The 20,440-nt window shown below is 55.5% G+C and overlaps 1 protein-coding gene across 12 annotated transcripts in view; it reads left to right on the top strand.

Moving 5' to 3' along the window:
• The window catches only part of EPB41L1 (erythrocyte membrane protein band 4.1 like 1), a 157,086-nt gene that overhangs the window by 107,329 nt on the left and 29,317 nt on the right, over positions 1–20,440 (top strand). For 6 of the 12 annotated variants that reach the window (XR_008446834.1, XR_008446835.1, XR_008446838.1 and 3 more), the window contains exons 7-16: positions 469–544; positions 1,157–1,375; positions 1,624–1,711; positions 4,116–4,268; positions 4,900–4,997; positions 8,074–8,249; positions 10,415–10,569; positions 12,274–12,309; positions 14,482–14,673; positions 17,060–17,158. Coding sequence is in view for 3 of the 12 variants with exons in the window: in XM_054046406.1 (XP_053902381.1) it covers positions 469–544; positions 1,157–1,375; positions 1,624–1,711; positions 4,116–4,268; positions 4,900–4,997; positions 8,074–8,249; positions 10,415–10,569; positions 12,274–12,309; positions 14,482–14,673; positions 17,060–17,158 (1,292 nt within the window). In the remaining 9 variants the exon portion in view is untranslated. The remainder of the gene's footprint in view (positions 1–468; positions 545–1,156; positions 1,376–1,623; positions 1,712–4,115; positions 4,269–4,899; positions 4,998–8,073; positions 8,250–10,414; positions 10,570–12,273; positions 12,310–14,481; positions 14,674–17,059; positions 17,159–20,440) is intronic. The other 6 variants (XR_008446836.1, XR_008446839.1, XR_008446837.1 and 3 more) reach the window with 4 other exon arrangements.

Raw genomic sequence — 20,440 nt, forward strand, 5'->3', positions numbered from 1 at the left:
GCTGGTTAGCTGGGCCGGGCAGTGGCTTGCAGAGACGTTGTGGGGTGTGGGGGGCCCTCACCAATGGTGGACCTCAGGGAACCTTGCTGGGAAATGCAGGGCTTGTTGCTGTGGCGACAGGAAGAGGTAGCGCCCCTGCATGGCGGAGGCTGGGCAGATCTCGGCTGAGCCAGTGATGCTCTCGGCTGGACAGACGGTGGTAAGGTCTGCAGGAAGCACAGTCTGCAGATCCCCTGAGCAACCCATGGTCAGCGGGTTAATCTCTCTGGGCACTCTGGTAGCAACCCCAGGGGAATTGCCTCATCCTTCTGCCTGCCCCAGGGGCCCTGGGCGTTGGGAAGGGGTGGGACACAGGCATGGGCTCCCTACACTGAGCCCAGGCTGGGGGGTGGGTTCCCTCGGGGAGGACATGTCCTAGGCACATGGGGAACATGCTCCCCCTTATTCTCTCGCTCTTCCTCTCCCTAGGTGGCCCCTGGAACTTTGCCTTCACTGTTAAATTCTACCCACCCGACCCTGCCCAGCTCACAGAGGACATCACAAGGTGAGGGGCCATGGGGCACTCGGTACGCTGCCACGCCCCAGGGCTCTTCCTCCCCTCCCTGACAGACAGCATCTGTCCAGAGAGCCAGCGGCACGATGGGTGGGACCGTGTGTGCGTTAACGGCCACCTATGTGTAGGACGTGGCCACCTGTGTGTGTTGGGTGGGTCAGGGAGGGGACTGGCCCAGTGTGTAGTGTGGCAGAGTGCAGGAGGTGTGCGTGCGTGCGCAGGGTGTGACTGTGTTCCGCTGGGTGTGTTGTGGGGGGGACTGGGTGGGAGGGTCTGACCCAGGTCTGGGGCCATGGGCAATGGGGTCCATCCTGGGCATGGGGCGGAGGGTCCATCCCTGGCAGAGGGCGAGGGAATCCGTCCTGAGTGCAGGGGCACTAGATGGGGGGGGAGGGTTGCTCCTGGTCACGGGGGCACAGTGACGGCTTTAACTGTTGTTGGCTGTGCACCCCATGTCCGTGTACCCCACCCCAGTGACCATCTCCCTGCGATGGGCGGACCCCTGGGCCATTTAGAATCTGCCTGGCCCCCCGGAGAGCTCACCAAGGCGTTTCCCTTTGTCCTCACCCCCATCTCACCAGCGGCCCCTCCTTTCCCCCCCAGATACTACCTGTGTCTGCAGCTGCGGGCTGACATCATCACGGGCCGCTTGCCGTGCTCCTTCGTCACGCACGCCCTGCTGGGCTCCTACGCCGTGCAGGCCGAGCTGGGAGACTACGATGCTGAGGAGCACGTCGGCAACTACGTCAGCGAGCTGCACTTTGCACCCAACCAGACCAGAGAGCTGGAGGAGCGCATCATGGAGCTGCACAAGACCTACAGGTTAGGCTCCCCTCCAGATCGGCCATTCCTCCCTTCTTGTGGGCAGGGATCCAAACGGCTGTGCCCCGCCAGGTGCTGCGAGGGAGCCCTGGTGCTGGCCTGGGTTCCCTGCTAATAGCATCCCGGTGCTCATCTCCTGAGCAATTCCCCCTCACAAGACCCCCGAACCTCCCCACGCCCGCAGGGTGCAGCTGCCAGCAGTGGGGTGGTTCTAATCAGCCTCTCTTTGCTCCCCGTCTCCTTCCCAGGGGCATGACGCCGGGCGAAGCGGAGATCCACTTCCTGGAGAATGCCAAGAAGCTCTCCATGTATGGAGTCGACCTGCACCACGCCAAGGTACTGAACCCCGGAATCAAAGCACAGGAGCCCTCTCTGAGCTTCTCCTCAGAGCTCCTCACGCCTCTGCCTCGCTCCTTTTCTCCCCCGTCTCACGCACACTCTCTGGGTGTATCTATGCTGCAGTCAGGAGATGCGATTGCTGCACATGCAGACAGACCCAAGCTAGCTCTGGTCTAGTTAGCCCCGCCCGCCCAGGAATCTCCATACACACCTGAGCAGCTACCCCGTGCTGCCAGGACTTCACTGCTGTTGTTACTGGAGCTAGCTTTGATCTAGCTAGATCAGCGCTAGCGTGGGGTATGCCTAGATGTGTGGCAGTCCCACTCCTGATTGCAATGGGAACATCCCTCTGTCCCTCATTTCCTCTCTCCGTCTCTCCCCCACTGTCCCTTGCGGATGTCTCTGGACAACATGATGTCCCTGTGCCCCCAGTACCAAGAATCCCAGTGGCTTTCCATTCTCAGGCGGTGACGGCACTGAGAAGTTTGCCGTTCATCTCATCCAAGCCGGGACATCCAAGTCCCTGGTGCACTCGCGTGGGGCCTCTCTGCCCTGTCATCCGGGACTGGAGCGCATCTAGGAGACACTGTCAGTCCCGAAATGTGACCCATCCGCCAGGGCCTGCGCTCATTCCCTGCCCGCCCTGATCCTCTGAGCCAGCAGCACAGCTCTGTGCAGAGCAAGCTGGCCAGTTTGGGGATGCCCTTAGCTGTTTATTGCAGCGTATGCTACAGGCAGCAGCTGGCAGGCCAGCCCCACGTCAAGCTGCTAGGCCTGTCCGAGAGCGAGGCAGGGAAGCGTCTGCCTTGCTCACAAGAACACACCAGACAAGGAGCAGCATGGTCGTTTTCACCCAGGGTAACGTGTTTGTATCCAGCCCAGGCTGGTAATGGCTGATAGTGGTTACCAGCCTATAAATGGAGTGGGTGGGTCTCAGCCCAGTTCACAGTTGACAAGTGCCCACATCACAACTGGGGCTAATTACACCCTCTCGTTAGGTACCTCAGCAGAGGTGCCAAGGGCTGATAAGGCCTCGCTGACTGAACTAGCTCCTCTTGGACCCCTGCAGAGCAGGTGGGAGGTCCAAGGCAGAGCGGCGTGGGGAGCTCACCCTGTGCTGTCTGACTAGACAGACAGCCGCTGGCCAGCGTTACCACTGTCCCTCTGTGGGCACGGCCTTGCCTCCGTGCGCACTCAGCCGCAAGTCCTGCTGACCACACTCTCTGCTCCTGCCGGCAAAATGAAACCAGCTCCCCGGGCAACGTTCGCTCCCGCCACCAAGTACGGTTCTACCGGCGCAAGGCGTGTGTGGACACCGAAGTGCCTGAGCCGGTATAAACAGTCCTCCAGCAACAAGCCTACAATGTACCTGGTGCTGCAGCAGTGACCGCTCTGCACTGGGAGAGGCTCACAATGCAGGGAAGCCTGACCCCCATTTAAAATCCCCAGCGTGTTTTAGAAAGGCCTCTTTCCCTGCCATCTCTGCAAGCTCACCTGGACAAGCCTGGCTCCAGCTCCAGTTGCTGTATGGTCCAGGAGCCAGGTCCAAAGGTTTCCTTGGCCTGTGGGGGGAGGAATGCAGAGCACAGCTGTGGCTTTCCCACAGGATTACAGATACGTACTCTGCCCTTGCAAAGGCCATGGAGAACCTAAGGCTCAGCAGGGTCAAGGGCCGATGCCAGGCAAAGGGGAAGGAGCTGTGGCAGGCATACCAGAAGACGAAGGAGCGCAACCTCCAGCCTAGAGCTGCCCCTAAGACCTGCGCCTATTGTGGCCGCTTGATGCCATCTGAGCCAGGATCCCACCTCCACCCTGAGAGTGACAGTGAACACCTCACATAGATAAGGCCTTGGGCTCCTTAGTGATTTAGGTGCTTCTGAAAACCTCACCCGGTCAGTATGTTGTAGATAGGGCCCCATTGTGCTGGCTGAGCTGCTAGGGGCGTGGTCCTGTCTCTCCACCCCAGAGGCTGCCCCGGAGCTCAAAGCCACGAGAAGATGGAATTGCCCTTTTAAGGGCAGGAACCCCCCACAAAAGAGCACTGGTGTCTCGCAGCTGTGAACGGCAGCCACAGTGTTTCTCCAAACCTCCTGCCCCATCCTGTGTGGGAATGTCCCCCTCCCACCAGCCTCTCCCCATTGGCATCTCCAGCAGGGGACCTGGGTACCACGGGATGTGTGGGAGCAGCCCAGTGGCACTGTCTGCTCTGGAGGGAATGCAGTTGCAGCATTTTACAGTTGGCTGCAGATACAAATTACCAGCCAGGCTATGGCCCCTGGCATGGTGCTGGCTCTGAACACCCTGCTAGACCCCACTGCCAGGCAGTAGCTGGAGGGCTATTTGCTGGCCAAACACTAACCCTCCTACCTTGTCCTTAACCCTCTCCTCTGGCTTCCATCAGGACTCAGAAGGTATCGACATCATGCTGGGTGTCTGTGCCAACGGCCTGCTGATCTACAGGGACAGGCTGAGGATAAACCGCTTTGCCTGGCCCAAGATCCTCAAGATTTCCTACAAGAGGAGCAACTTCTACATCAAAATCCGCCCCGGCGAGGTGGGTGTCTCTTACGAGAGCCCGTCCCTTGGGAGTGGGGTGGGGGGGGCATGGGGGAGAGTCCATTCTTACCTCCCGGGCAGATGTCAGGAAGTCTGTTCTCTCCCAAGGGTGCTTGTGTGCTGGAAAGGTCCATCGTTGTTGCATTGCACCAGGACCGGGAGGCCCCCAAATTCATTTCAGCGGGGAACAAACCAAACCCACTGTCTCATCTGTTATTTCCAGTGAGGCGGAAAGGGTCCGAAAAAGGGAGCAAAAGTGGGATTATTCCCCCCCCTCCAAAGGAAATGGAACATTTTGAAATTTCTTTTCCTTACGCGAGAGAATTCTCCTCCCACCCAAAAGCCGGTTAGTGTCAACGAAAATGTGATCACCCACCAAGGCCATCCTGCTGCCATGTGAGCCCTGACCCTGCCCTGCTGCCAGACGAGTCCTGACAGAATAGCCATTGTAGCCTGGGCCCCAGAGCATGCTGGGAAGGGTTTATAGAGACACCTGCTCTGTCATTCTCCTGTTGGGACCTTGGCTAGGAGGCTGTTGCCATCCCAAGCCATCCCACAGGGCCGCGGGCTGAGGCGGCTCCCAAGCAAGAATCCCGGCTATAACATGAGTCTGTCTCCTGTACTTCCAGTACGAGCAGTTCGAGAGCACCATTGGCTTCAAGCTGCCCAACCACCGCTCTGCCAAGAGGCTCTGGAAGGTCTGCATTGAGCATCACACCTTCTTCAGGTGAGGAGGAAGGTCCCTGTAAAGAACCGCCAAGGACAGGGCAGGGCTCGCAGAGAGGAGGCTGGGTGTGCTGCTTGTCCCTGCCCTCCTTGTGCTTTTCACTGGGGGAGACGTTCTTCATTAATGCCCCCGGGGGATCCACATGGAGGGAGGGCAGGGGTCTGTCTCCTTAGTGCTCCCCCTCAGCTGCCTTTGCCCTATTGATACCTCTCTCCTCTCTGCCCCATGTGGGGAGGGGTTGTCTCTGGGCCTCCCAACACTCTCTCCCTGGCCTGCTTCCATGGCCTTCCCTACCTGATATCCCTGGGAGCTGCCCCACAAACTGCACTCTGGCTGGGCTTTGCCCAACCAAACCGTGGCATATTCCAGCTGAACCCAATCAGGGAGAGCCCTGTGCCCTGCAGAGCAGGGTCCCAATTGCCCTGCTTCGTACAAGGGGAATCCAAACAGACTCTCATGAGGACCACACTGTGACCGTAACGCTGCCATCACTAAGGGTTTTGGAGAGAGAAAAGCCGCCTGGAGATGAGTATCTCCATTCCAACTCTGTGGGGACCTGACCTTCTGCATTGCCTGATGTGTGGTGGTCTTGTTTAGCTACCTATATTCTATCACCACAGAAACTCTATGCAGTTGGGAAGCATCAGCATCTCTAGTTCATAGATGGGGAAACCAGGGCACACACGGAGGTTAAGTGACTTGACCAAGGTCACGCACTGAGTCTGTAATAGCGGCAGGAATAGAACCCTGATGTCCTGAATTGCAGTCTGGTGCCCCGCCCACAAGGCCATCTTTCCCTTGCGTTAATGGAGAGTTTTCCCGGGTCTAATATATAAAAGAATCTGCCAATGGGCTCAGTTTCTCCGTGGCAGTAAGTTGGATCCTGTGCTGGTTGGGACGGCTGCCTCCAGGCCAGGTATTTGCTGTTTGCTCTGCTCTGCCATGGCAATGCTTTCGCTCACTCTGGAGTCTTCTGATTTTGTACATGCCAGCCTGTGCCTGGCTGGTGCTCCGCATGGTTTCCAGAGCTCGAATTCTAAACAGAGACAACGCATCCTACAGACTGTTCTTTGCAACCATCGCGCGTAAGGTCCAGGCCTCATTGCAGGAGTGTTGCCATTGGCTTCAATGGGGCCAGGATTCCTCACCCTCTGCCCCCCACAAGCCTTCTAGCTCCAGACTAGTAACTGCAGGATCCCTGCAGGTGGCTGCACTGAAGACTGAGGTCTTGATTTTCAACAGGACACCAATTTTGAAGGCCCAACTTGAGACCCTTGGGGCCTGATTTTCAGAGCAGCTACAGATCAAGCTGGGGTCAGTGACTCTCGGCACCTCTAATAACCAGGCTCCAGGGGCCAGATTTACAGCTCTTCACTGCGTTTGCGCCTGAGGTTGTGAGTACAAAAACTGTGGACCCCAATCAATGTCACTTGGGCATGCCCGTGCCTGATTGTGCTTGCAAATCAGGTGTTGGCAGAGAAAGCGCAAACCTGGCCCCAGAGGTCTCAAGTTGGGCTCCCAGAATTCATGGCCACTTTTGACCTCTGATACTTGCACAGACAGTGCAGGGAGGAGTTCGCTTGCAGGATGGCTCGTGGATTGGGGAAGAGAGCCCCCGTCTTGAGATCCCAGTGCTGGATTTCTCAGGTCTCATGCTGCACAGATCTCTGCTTTTATCTCCATCTGACACGCTTTGAGAGCTGACAAGCCAGCGTTTAATACATCAAGACACACGGCACCATCCTTCGCCCTGCTACATTCCCCGTGCCAGCCCTCAAGAGGCCAGCACAGCAGCTTTAGAGCTTTGCTTATTTAGATGGACCAAAAAAAATGCCCACACACAGCACATGGTCTCTGCACTGCTCTGGATTGCTTCTAGTAGAAACAGTTCTGTTCACTGGCAGTTCTGGGAGGAAAAAGATTAGTTTGGGGTCAAACTGAAAATGAATTTTTCCAAAATTTTTGGCTAATTGGAAAAAAAAAAATCAGTTTGAGGCGAAGGAACCATTCTGCTCCCCCTGCAGTGAAATGTTTGGTTCAGTTTTGAGCATTTTTTAACATTTAAAAAAAAAATTCCTAAATAATATGAAAGGAAATTTCTAAACAAAAAGTTGCTTGCAAGAAAATTATGGAAATGTTTTGATTTTTTTTTTTCCAGAATTTTTCTTTGTTTTTGTTTCGACGTGAAGGACCTAACGAAAGCGACACCAATTCGCAAAATGTTTGTGTCACCGAAAAGATGTCCCCTGACTGTAGTCCCTGTATCTCCCCTACACACTGCTGCCCCCACCCATACACAGAGTAGTATCCCTCATTTATACGCACCTGCCTCCCGCGTTGTCATCTGATTTAGGCACATGCCTTTTTGGCTCTCACTCCCCGCGCCATCCAATCCCTCACCTTCTACATCTGGAGGATTCTCTGCACCTTGAAGTCTTTAAACCACAAGTTGAGGACTTCAATAGCTCAGACATAGGTCAGGGGTTTGTTACAGGAGTGGGTGGGTGAGATTCTGTGGCCTGAGTTGTGCAGGAGGTCAGACTAGAAGATCATAATGGTCCCTTCTGACCTTTAATGTCTATGAGTCTATGAGTCTGTGATCCTGAAGTCACTGAGATGTGGGGTGAGGCAATTCGCACCTTCACCATTCAGGAGACGTAGAGTGGACGGGAACAGCCAATGAGATGGAGGCAAAGAGACCAGCGAGGAGGGAGAGGGCTGGAGAGTTCTGCTAACAGGATAGCGCTGTTCCTGGAACCAGGGTTAAGAGCCCAGGTGTTGGGGGAAAAGTGGCTCTTTATTTGAGCTCCACCCACAACCTTAGTTTCCATCCATGCCTCCAGGGTAGCTGGATGTTTCTGCTGAAATGATCTGCAGTGGAACAATGAAATTACCATCGTTAGTATTCAGAGTGAACAACCTCCCCACAATGACAATGTTTGGTGATGCCTCTTGGCCTTTTCCTGGTTGTGCCCCCCACTGACCGCCAGTCTCTATGTTGATCGGTCCCTGCCCCGTGTGTGAATGGAGCTGGCCTGCCAGTGACACTCTGCTTTCCTCCCCCCTCCACCTGCAGGCTGGTGTCCCCAGAGCCGCCCCCAAAGGGCTTCCTGGTGATGGGCTCTAAGTTCCGCTACAGCGGGCGGACACAGGCCCAGACCCGCCAGGCCAGTGCCCTGATCGACCGGCCTGCGCCCTTCTTCGAGCGCTCCTCCAGCAAACGGTACACCATGTCTCGCAGCCTCGATGGAGGTACGCCCCAAATTGGGGAGGGGGAGGGAGATTGGTTCACTGGTGGGAGCCGGGAGGACAGGATTAGACACTAAGGAGCCGTGTGGGCAAGGGGCGGTTGGGCTCTGGCACGGCAAGCTCACAGCTTCTTACCGCTGCTGTCCTCGACTCTTGGGCGTCGGGGGGGTTAACTCTCAGGAAGCTGGGAGATTGGTACTGGCCAGGCACAGCATGCAAATGTAACCCCCACCGATCTGCCAGTTCTCCCAGTCCTGACCCACGGCCCCTGCCCCAGCTCTGCCGGTTCTCCCAGTCCTGACCCCAGCTCTGCCAGTTCTCCCAGTCCTGACCCACAGCCCCTCCCCCAGCTCTGCCAGTTCTCCCAGTCCTGACCCACGGCCCCTCCCCCAGCTCTGCCAGTTCTCCCAGTCCTGACCCACGGCCCCTCCCCCAGCTCTGCCAGTTCTCCCAGTCCTGACCTATGGCCCCTACCCCAGCTCTGCCAGTTCTCCCAGTCCTGCCCCACGCTCCCTCCCCCTTCTCTGCCAGTTCTCCCAGTCCTGACACACATATGCCCTCCCCCAGCTCTGCCAGTTCTCCCAGTCCTGACCCCAGCTCTGCCAGTTCTCCCAGTCCTGCCCCACGCTCCCTCCCCCTTCTCTGCCAGTTCTCCCAGTCCTGACTCACATACACACCCTCCCCCAGCTCTGCCAGTTCTTCCCAGTCCTGACCCATGGCCCCTCCCCCAGCTCTGCCAGTTCTCTCCAATTCTGAGCCGCTGCCCCTCCCCCAGCTCTGCCTGTGCACGCCAACCCCCCCCCCCCCCTATTATTCCAGCCCATGTCCCCAGCCAGGCAAGTCCCAGAGGCTGTTTAGTGCCTGTCAACAGAGGGCACCAGGAATTCCTTAGCTAAAGCTCATGGCTGGAGAATGGACTCCAGGTCTGAAAAAGGCCTTTTCCTCCTCAGACTAGTCTGATTCCTTAGCACCCCTGCCAGTGTTCAGCTGGCGGGGGGTATTGCATGCTTGGGGAATGGCCCCTGTGGGTCTTGGAAAGGTTCCCCTCCCAGCCTGCAGAAGGTGACCTGCCAACAAGCAGTGGGGAAAGCCCTCTTTGCAGGGGAACCTGCTGACCAGGGATTTATCCACGGAGCTGTTTCCAGTGGACATCGCTTCTTCCAGGGATGATAGGCACAGACCTGAGCTTGCAAAAGCTGATGCGCTTTTAGGCAGCGTGTGGAGAGGCGTCGTAACATGGAGCAGGCTCTGGGTTGACCACACCTGAGTGATTGCATCCAGGCCGGGCACGCTGCTCCCGGCGAGATACTGACACACTGGAAAGAGATCAGGGAAGAACAAGCAGGATGATCGGGGAGCTGGAGGGACTGGACTCAGAGGGAAGAATAAATGAGATAAATGGGCCGGATTAACCTCTGTCCTGCCCCTTGGTCAGTTACTCCAGTGCAGGGTGGATGTAAAACCCTCCTGCTCTGATTTGGGAGCACGCACCTTGTACTCATTTCACAGGGGTGTAAGTGACGACATGAGGTGCAAGTGTAGCAGACCCACGTCCAATTTGCCTGACTCTGCTCGGGCTCAGATTTTGAATAGTATTTAGGCATTGCTCTGCTCAGTGTTGCTACGCCGAACTCATTCAGGTGCCTCATTCGGCTGACTTTCAGTGAGCCCTAGGCGAAGTCAGCTAGGCGTGGCGGCATCGAGCGGAGCAGTGCCAAAGTAGCTTTCCAAAGCGGGCCCTACAGCCTTGCCTCGACACGGGGGAAAGGTGTTTTTTTCAGCTGAGCGTGCTCCCCTCACTTGCACACCTCACTTGATGAGTTAAGCTAGCCCCATTACAGTCTAGGCAAGGCCTGCGGAGAGGTGTGAGAATGGGCACCAGTGAAGAGTCTGTATCTCAAGGAGGGAGAGGAATGGGAGGGGAAATGTAAGCTGGACATCAGGGCAGTATCCCTGCCATGGAGGGCTGTGGAATTGTCTCCCAAGGGAAGGGTGGAAGCCTTGCCTGGGACGTTTAAGGCGAGACTGGTCGTAACCCTAGGAGAAAATCTGTAAGGACCAGGCCTGCACTGGCTGTGACTGAGGGAGGAGTGGGGCTAGCTGGGCCCGTCTCATCCTCTTCCACCTCTAACCCCTGGGATCGGTGTATTCCCCTCTACACCCTGTAGAGTTCTCACGCCCAGCCTCCGTCAGCGAGAACCACGACGGAGGGGTGGAGTCCGAGAGGCGGGACGAGGACAGCGAGTACGGCGGGTGGCGACGCTCCGAGGCGGAGGATGAGGTTGAGGAAGTGACGACCCCGACGAAAATCAAGGAGCTGAAGGTACAGGACCCGCTGGGCGGAGACCATGAGGGTGTCGGGAGCTGGCTTGGAGAGGTGCCCTCTATATGGATTGGCCAGGGCAACCCCCAGCCTGCACCTGGAGAGAGAAGGAGCCCAGGATGCTAGAGGGGAGGGGCTGCCTCCCACAATCTGTGTCTGCCACACAGCGGTGCCCTTCCCTGCTGGGAGATGCCAAGACCTCCCTGCAAGGCTCTGGTGCTGGCACTGGCCTGAGATACCTGCTCCCGATCCTCTGCACTCCAAGGTACGGGCTTGCCCGTCTTTGTCAGAGAGGGAGACTCTCCTCCTTTCCTTGCCCAGTGGCACGGGGAGCCTCATGCCTTTGTTAATCCACCTTGGGCTCACCCCTGAGATGTTTCCCATACAGCTGGCCAGGGAGGGCTTTCCCAGCGGGATTCCCAGGGGGTCTTGCAGGGAATCTGCCAGGGCCAGCACTGCTTGAGTCCTTGGTGGCAGCAGGGAAGGAGACCCATCCCTAGGTATCTCCATAGCAGTTCTGCTGGCCTCATGGCTGGGCCAGGGAGCAGCTCCTATTCGGATGTAGCTGGAGAGCGCGGCGCACCTTGCAGCTGCCTTTGGGGAGAGGCAGAGCATTTCGGAGTTGGCCACTGTCTGAGCAGAGGACTGTCTGGGTCAGGGAACGGCAGCTACACTCTGAGCTCCCCGCCTGGCCCATGCGGGAGCGGCATGTAGCCCTGACCAAGGAACAGAGCACTGTCCGCTCTCCCAGTCCTCCTCCCCTCCCCACACAGACACTCGCACTGGACACACAGGCACTCATGCTGCATACGCAGCCACACGCACTGCACACGCAGGCACTCTCACTGCAGATGCCGGCACATGCAGGCACACTCACTGCACACGCCGGCACTCTCACCGCACATGCCGGCACACACAAATACTCTCACTGTACACGCAGGCACTCTCACCACACACGCAGACACTCACACTGCATACCCAGGCATGCTCACTGCACACGCCGGCACTCGCTCTGCACACACAGGCACATGCAGACACTCACACTGCACACACAGACATCCTCACAGATGGCTATTGACACCAGATACTCACCTACAAATACACCTGCTGTCACAGACACACACACACACTGGAATACGCTATCCTAGTGATGTCAGTTGAAACTTAGGGGAGGCATCCAGGCCTGTGGCCTCTCCTTTCTATCTCCACTTCTCAGGGGCCAGGCCCTCAGGGTCCCGAAGAGGGAGGTGGGTTTTCTGAAGTTTCGCATCAGTTTGTGACTAGAAATCTAGTGGCATCAGAAGGGCACTGCTGTGGGGAAGCTCACGCTGCAGGAGTCCCGACTGGCACTGCTAGGGCACCGCTGTGGGGAAGCTCACACTGCAGGAGTCCCGGCTGGCACTGCTAGGGCACTGCTGTGGGGAAGCTCACACTGCAGGAGTCCCGGCTGGCACTGCTAGGGCACCGCTGTGGGGAAGCTCACACTGCAGGAGTCCCAGCTGGCACTGCTAGGGCACCGCTGTGGGGAAGCTCACACTGCAGGAGTCCCGACTGGAAGTGCTAGGGCACTGCTGTGGGGAAGCTCATGTTGCTGATTTTGCCCCTGGCATTGCCCAGGGTCCTGTGTTAAACTGAACTGTGATGTATGTGATAACTTCCCTTGACTGACTGTGTCGGTTCCTTTCACCCTCTCTTTGCTGCCAGCCGGAGCAGGAAACCACCCCCAGGCACAAGCAGGAGGTATTCTGTCGCTGGAGCATCTTACTGCCCATTGGTGCATTGTATTGTCCATCTCCTTTAAAACAACAAACACCCCATCCCTTCCCCCCCATACTATGTGTCACCCTATTTACTGGAATACAAGATGCACCCAAGCGTCTCGGGGGAGCCTCCCGCTCTGGAGAACTGTCAGATAAACGTAGTAGCCAAGCACACGGACGCTTTCCCCGAAGCACAAGCAGCATCTTCTATCCCACTAAGTAAGGCAGCTCTCCTCGCCTCATGTGTGTGAGCAAGAGCCCTCCCATGGCGCTACAGCCGGGTCACCGTGCCATTGGGATGTCCTGGCTACTGCGCTCTTTACTGACTCCTCTACGTCTTCTCCTCTTGTCTCTTCTGTGTCCAACCCTCTCCTGCGGGCTCCGGCTCCCTCTAACGGAGCAGAACAAGACTCGCATCCCCCAGCCCCATGTCTTCCAGTTCGCAGCGTTATCTCCATGCCAGCCTGGCTCAGAACTCCACATGGCGGCTCCTACCTAGGCTCGGTAATTCCGTTGGCGAGGCGTGGGGCGGCATGGAGAGATGCTGCCCCACAGTTAGGTGTTATTTCAGATACAAACCCTCGTGCCAACTGAACCGTTCCTAGGGTTCCTCTCCTAGCGAGAGCTTTGGCCAGGTGGCCTGGCCTGCTGAGTTCCAGGACCAGCTCCAGCACTGGCCTTGGGGAAGTCACTTAAGCTCTTCCTTTGTCTGTTTCACCTATCGGTTAATAGGGAGCATGAGAGCTAGTGCATAATGCTCTTGGAAGATGGGTCTTGTTAGGGAGGGTTATTGCATGGTTCAGTTTCAGCTCAGAACCAGGCTGCTATTGCCTAGTCTTCGCTAGAGGTCTGTGAGGGTAATTAACCCTTGGCACAATTTACATGGGGATTTGGCGGTCTTTAAATCAAGATGGGGAGTCTTTCCCAAAGAGATGCTCTAGCTAAAATCCCTGCCGTTGCATCCAGCACAAGGGCAAGCGCCTTCAGTGAGCGATCTGCTGTTCAGCCCCAGCTGGTTGGGTTATTTTCGCAGCTCCTGTAGGGGCCCGGTCCTGTTCCCTCCATAGTGTGTCTCATCCCTCATTCCTTTCTGCATGTGCCATTCTCCATCGCTTGTCATGTGCACCCTAGTAACACCTTGTGCTAGTGATCGGCGAACCTCCGAACGGCCGGTTCTAGGATGCAGATAACATTTTGGATTCTTATCCTAAACTTCTCTGAGCCTCTTGGGTCTGCAAAGTTGGCTGGACTTCTCATGAGAAGGGCCTTTCTCAGGCCTCTTGGCTCCTACAGTCCTGCACAGGACCCAGAAATGGACAGGCTGCTACAGGAACTCAAAATAAGGGCAGGGAAGAAGTTTATCTGAACCTTTTTGAACCTCCAAACAGGTTTGATTCGGGGCAAAAATTGGGGTTGGCGCTTCTTTTTGAATGGGTTTGCTCATCCCTAGTGCAGAAATAGGGGGTCTCACAACCCTCACAATGTTATGGAAAGGATTGGGTCTGCTATAGAGATAGGGCCTGAATCAGTGCATGGACCTGAACACCCCTGAATCGTTATCTTTATAACGGGCCAAACCCAAACCTCTAGACACCGTAGCACTCGGGGGAGGCCCATATCCAAGTTTGGACCAATCGCCAGAATCCAGTTCCAGGGAATCCTTATGGAAAGTCCAGTAGAACATTTTCAACTGGTTCCAGCTGGCAACTCCGAACAATCGATTGGAACAGATCTGGCCTACTGGCTTCAGGGGTGTTGGGGCATGATGACCCTCCAGCAGAAATTAACAGAGGCCAGTGGAACCTAGTAGAGACTAGTGATGAGTGGAATGGAGGTGACTCCCCTTTGAGTCCCACCGTTCTACTATTACTGAGAATCGGCTAGGATCGGCCTCACCCTGGACTGACATTTGGATCCCAGGGAGCTGGGCTTTAGGATGGGAAAGGGGCACATTGATCAGTACCAGGAAGTACATGTAAGTTATGCTGGTCACTTTCAGCTGTTCCCTGGAGCTGTCCTAGTCTGCAGAGTGATTCCTGGCACATTTGGCTCTTGAGATCCCAAATTCAGGCTCAGCATGAAGCAGGCCCTCCCTTCCCCGCAGCGATCCGATCTCTGCCTCGCTAGTTACCTTCCCGTCTCCCTCCCAAAGTTTTTAGACAAACCAGAAGACGTTTTGCTAAAGCACCAGGCCAGCATCAATGAGCTGAAGAGGACGCTGAAGGAGCCCAACAGCAAGCTGGTTCACAGGGACCGGGACAGGAGGCTGCCTTCATCACCAGCCTCTTCCTCACCCAAGAATGAGGATGAGACGCCAAAGGGGACCCCGGAGAAGGCCAGTGAGGTTCGTTTTGTCCTGTCTTGTGAAGGGGGTTTTCTGTTGATTTGTGTCTGTGGTTTGGTGGGAGGCGAGTATAGTTGGTGCCCTGTGCTCTGCGCTACCCAGGAAAGAGTTGAGTGGAACTTGAGTAAAGGGTGTGCATATGGCAGCAGTCCGGGGTTGGCCTCCTGATTTGACCTCTTCCCTAGCCTTTGGCATTGCTTACCCCCAGACACCACAGGAAGTGCCACACCCAGGCATCTGAGTGAGGACTAAGCCCAACCTCCAGCTCATGCAGGGATTAGCCAACATGGCTCCATTGCTCTAGCCAGGGGAGCAGGTTGTGTAGCCCACCCTGTGGCTGGAGCCAGTGCTCCTATCTGGAACCCCCATTGGGTGTCTTGCCTCTTCTTTCCTATCGTGATGGCTTCTCTGCTTGCTTCGGGGATGCCTACGGAGGAGTCAGGCCTGAGGACTCTCCATGGCCGATCTCCCCGTGCTTGCAGTATGGAGGGAAGTGAGCGCATAATCCCGGCTGAGCTGTCTCTGGTGCCAGCGCGCAGCTCTGTGCTAGATTCTGCATATGTCCTCCATGCATGACATGGAGCTGAGAAGCGGGTCCACTGGGCTCGCTGGGGTAGGCGGGGGAGAGGCTGCCTGTTTCTGGCTGATGTTGAGGGTTTCCAGCCCTCACTGCCCCAGAAGTGCTGGGAGAAGGGTGTGGTAGGCCACACAGGTGCTGTGCTTGCAGCTGATGCTCCGTTCTGTCTGCAGGGTAGCTCGGCAGATGGCTCTGTAGTGCTGGGATCTTGTACGCAGCCCTTTGCGGCGTAAGGGGAACGGGGCAGCAGATACCGCGGCATGTTGAGCTAACCCTCACTGGGGCTGTGACCCAGAAATGAGGAAGGGCAGGTGAAATCAGCAAGCACTGTGCTCTGCTAGGCAATGGCTTCGACATTGACCTGTGGAGAAGCAGCTTGAGGTGGTTTGAGAGCGGGAGACTGGCTGTTTCAATTAAAACAACAAAGAGTCTGGTGGCACCTTAAAGACTAACAGATTTATTTGGGCATAAGCTTTCGTGAGTATAAACCTCACTTCTTCAAGCCGCAGCAGGCGTCTGGGCTTTGCTGGTAAAGGGCGCCACCTGCTGTTAGCTTCGAGCATTGACTCCCTCAATTCCTGGCTGAGGACAGAAGACCTGAGCAGCATCTAAATGACAAGGCCCTCTCTCTGTCCCCCCTCCCTGCCCCAGCTGCAGGGCCAGCTTTATCTTGGATTGGCTGCCAGCTTTGTGCTTTGTCTGTACAGTGCCGTGCACACCTGTGGAGCTGTATCAGTACTGCTCGTAGCCATAATGGGGCTGGTGGTCCCCAGCCCTTTGACCTGGAGACGGGGAAGGGTTCTCTGAGCAAGTAGCCTGGGCAAGCCTCATACTGCAGTTGCCAGGACCATGAGGCAGGCCCATTGCTGTCTCTCAGCTGATTTGAGGTTGTAGAGCAGCAGTGGGGTAAGGGACACAGGCGTTTAACCGAGGCTAAGGAGGTTTTATGGCCTGAGATCCCTCTGACGTGGGCTCCTCGTACCGAGTGCTGATCTCTGGCTGATCCTGGCACTGGGGTGTGTGGGGGCAGGTTTTGGTACCTAGTGGGGGTGGCTCAGCAATGAGGGTGGCTGAGAGGATGGGGGCAATAGCCTGGGGAACTATCAGCCATACCCAGTCGTTAGCCCTTGCCTCCAAATCACCACTAACAGAAAGCAAAACTTCCAAGTGGGGCCTTCTACCCACAGCTTCTACCTGGTATCTCCCTTCCTTGGGGGTACCGCAGAAGCCTGGCTTCTCCTACAGCCCCCTTCTCCCAGCAGTTTCCTGCAGCTCTTTAAGGGAAACCCCATCCCCTTCTCAGCTGGATCGGAGGAGTGAGGAGGACTGCCTAGCCTCAGGCTTCTGGCCCTCAGAGGGGCAGGCACCCTGGCCCATTGTACCTGTTGGGGAAAGGGTTCTGGGTGGGGGTGCTTGTGACTGGTGGGCGAGTAACTACCTGCAGATCGGCCCCTCTGGCGCTCAGCCTTGACACTGCCCGGTGGGTGCTGGGCTAGATGGCTCTGTGCCCGGGCTCATGCTGGCGAGCAGGCCGCGGGGCAGCTGAGGTCAGCAGAAAGGAGTGCACAGCTCAGCAGGTCTGCAGTCACTGGCAGTGGGCCATTGGTCTGCAGTCACTGACAGTGGGCGGGGATGGGATTTTTAAACAAATGGATAAAGCACGAAGCCCCAGCTGGGGAGCTGGAATATTCATGACCCTCATTCATTCATTCATTCGTTCATTTATTCATTCGTTCTCGTTCTCTCTCTCTCTCTCTCTTCCCCCCCCTCCTCCGGCTGTGGGTGCTCGGGCTTCCCTTGCTGAAACAGAGGATTGAAGAGGATTCCCTAGAGGAGTTTTCAGCCGAGCACGGAGCTGCCTTATCCATGGAGTCTTTCACCCAGAAAAGCCTTGCCTCTTCTCCTGAGGTTATCATCAGCCTTTCCATTTCTCTCTCTTTCCCCCACCCCCTCTTTGTCTCCGTTTGTTTACTGGACAGCCATTGCCAGGCTGTCTCTGTTTGTAGCCCCTTGTGTAATCCACCTCAGAGCCCCTGGGAAGATTTCCTGCCAATGCACCAGCCACGCGTGGGCAGCCAGTCAGCTGCTAACGAGGCATATTCTGAGCTGGTTGTCCCATCATAACCCAGTGATAAGGGTGTGTGTGTGGAGGCATAGACAAGTCCTGCACTGATCTCTGGAGCAGGGTTAGTAATCAATACTGACCTGGCAGCCTCTTTACGTTGTCTTAGAGAATACTGGCTTGGCTGCAGTGTTGGTGAGAGAAACCAAGCATCGAGGCTGAGCACTTCTTCCATCATACCACCTAGAGCTATGGTGTTGAAGCTGGTAATCTAAGCAGGGTTGGGTCTAGTCAGTTCTTGGATGGGAGCCGAGCCCTCCAAGGAAAACCAAGGTGCAGCAGGAGGTAGTGCTTGTAATTCAGTCAGGAGATGGTTCTCTTTAAGTCAGTGACTCAGAATAGAGCTAGGTGCTGTGCTGGAGCTGCTCTGTCTCCTCAGAGATGGAAATCTGAGGTGCAGCCCACTATTCCCTGATGATCCCTGAGTGTTTTTCTCAGTAGAGGAGGTGCTAACCCTGGTGTGCTGGCCAAAGTCCATTTTGGGTAATTATGGGACATTCTACCCACTTAAAGCTCCCCTGCATTTGGTTGTGGTGACTTTCTTCACCTCCTATCCTAAATGGTTGGGTAGTGTTATTGTTTTTAACCAGCTGCTGCCCTGCTCCCTGGAGATGGGTCCAGTTGGCTGATGAGGGAAGTGATGTATATTGGGCTGACACCTGCAGACTCTGTTTTTTCGCAGTCCTCACTCAAGCAAAGCTTCTGTTCCAGAAAAGGGGGTTTGCCTGAGTAAAATATGAGCAAGGACCCTAGGGTTTGGCCCACCATTTGTGAAGCACAGTGGGACCCTTCTGGATGAAGGGCGCTATAGAAACATATGGGGCCATGCCCATCATTCTCCAAGAGTCCATTAATTTGGAGTGTCTCACATTTTAGAAACTCAGATACCATGGTGATGGGCGTGGTATAGAACAGAGTACAACTCGGAGCAATTACTATCTGTCTTAGGTAGTTAGATGGCCCCCATCAGCACAGTGCGTGAGCACCTCACCATCTTTAACGTAGTTACCCTCACAACACCCTTGCGAGGTAGAGCACTGCTACTACCCCATGTTGGGGCCTGATTTCCAGAAGAGCAGAGCTCCTGCCTCTTCACCTTAAATGGAGCTGCTGCCTCTCAGCCCGGCGCACAATCAAGCCATTGGCCTTTCAAGTCAGGCACCCCCAAATCAGTGGATGCTTCTGAAAATTTGGTTTATACCCATATTAAACCCTCATAAAAGAGCCCCCCCACACACACACACACACGCAGTGGAGTGAGCGCTCCTGTGGAATCCAGTATGCCCTCACTCTCTGTTGTTTGCCCTTCTGGAAGGGAAATGAGACTGTCGGTGTCATTGCTCTTTGTTTCTCATGTGGTATCGATTTCTTGGTATGGTGAGGTGGGGTGTGCGTGAGGGGAATATTACCATGGAACTTTCCACTAGGCAGAAGAAAACTAGGCTACAACATGGTTCCTCTAATGTGAGTTTGCTCTGCCCACACAGGGGAGAGTGAATCAGATTCTAGCTTGGTCGGGACAGATCCGTGCTTGAACGTGGTGATTTCTGCCACCTAGACAGGTCCCAAGGGGACCTGAGAGACATGTTCTGATTAACCTACCTCAATGAGGGGGGAAGATGTGAGGCTGTCAGAGTTTGGAGCCAGGAGAGGGAGAGGGGCGTATGGGGCCTTTGCACCCTGTTAAGATATGGCTGTGCGATGGTGAGCCTTGGGACGCTATCCCTCAACTCAGTTATCTCCTGGCGGACCTGGTAGCTTGTACCCGCTTTGGGGATTGTTTCCAAACCCTACTACAACCTAGCACAGTTGCAGCCTGCTTTGCATCCACCCCCAACGTGGTTACCAATCGCCCTGCTGAGAAAGTGCACCCTAGGTTAGCCCCCTCGTGGGCAGCACGGCTGGTAAAACGCCCTATCCTCTGCGAACAACTGTGTTGGAAGAATATGTTGGGAGCCCAGTGCTTGCCAGCTCTTTCTAAATTGGATTGTTTCTAGCGCAGTTCGAGCCATAGCGAGCACAGAGCCTAAAGCAGAGTCTGATGTAACAAAGTGCAGTTGCAGAGGTGCCCAGAAGGGCAGTATGGAAGATGCTGCAATTAAACCGTCCTGTTTTGGAGAGGAAAGGGGCTGAGTTTCTGGTGCTCTCAGGAGCCCTGGGAGCTCTTTGATAGGACAGTCGGATGCCTCACTCCAGTTAGTTCTGCATCTGATTATCCGAACAATGCTCTGGATTTTCCCCCACCCTGCTCCCCAAACGTGCACATAATTGTGTCTGTATCCAGCAAAAGCATTTAAGCCAAGAGTTTCCCCCATCCCTGCTCACTCAGAACAGCACACCAAGGCAGAGGTCTGTGTATAGGACTCATCACAACTGCCCAGTGGAAACAGCTCCTTAAAATCCTGGCAATAGCTGTCCAGTAAACGACAGGGGCAATGCCTTCCAAAGACTCTGCTAACTGTACATGCTGAATTGGTGCAAAGCAGGTAGCTCCATCCATGCAAATGCAAGGGCTTGCATCTGCCAAAAGGATGCACTGGCAAAGAGGCAAGCACAGTCCTTTGAAAACGTGGGCCTCACGTCTGGATTTGGTGGCTGTTCGAACAATAGCTAGCTAATAGATTGCTGTTGGAATGCAGTGGGCCAGTGGCTTTTATTAGCAAAAGGACCTGATCCGCCACTGCCTTACTCCAGTTTGGCACCTTTGATTTCAGCGGCGTTACCAGCATAACAGTGGAGTTGCACCACGGGGAATCAGGCCCAGAATCGTTATCGTTCAAGCAGGTTTGCAGTGAAATGGTCTGATCACCCCAGGAGAGGCTGGTACGATCGGTATGATACAGGCTGCGCAGAGCTTTCCCCCATCTGTGGTGTGACCCTCTGCATCCCGATGTTGTGGGATGATTTTTTATTAAATGTGTCTGCTCTTGCTAGCTCTGTGCACTCCTAGAAAATGGAGCTTGGACAAAAACCCTCCGTCATAGAGTTTATTTTGAAAAAAATAAAAAACCCAACACCACTGGAGGGCCATAGAAGCATGGAGTGCATTTAGCACTGGCATCTTTCCC

Source organism: Malaclemys terrapin, chromosome 12 (genome assembly GCF_027887155.1).
Source record: "Malaclemys terrapin pileata isolate rMalTer1 chromosome 12, rMalTer1.hap1, whole genome shotgun sequence".
Taxonomy (NCBI): Eukaryota; Metazoa; Chordata; order Testudines; family Emydidae; genus Malaclemys; species Malaclemys terrapin.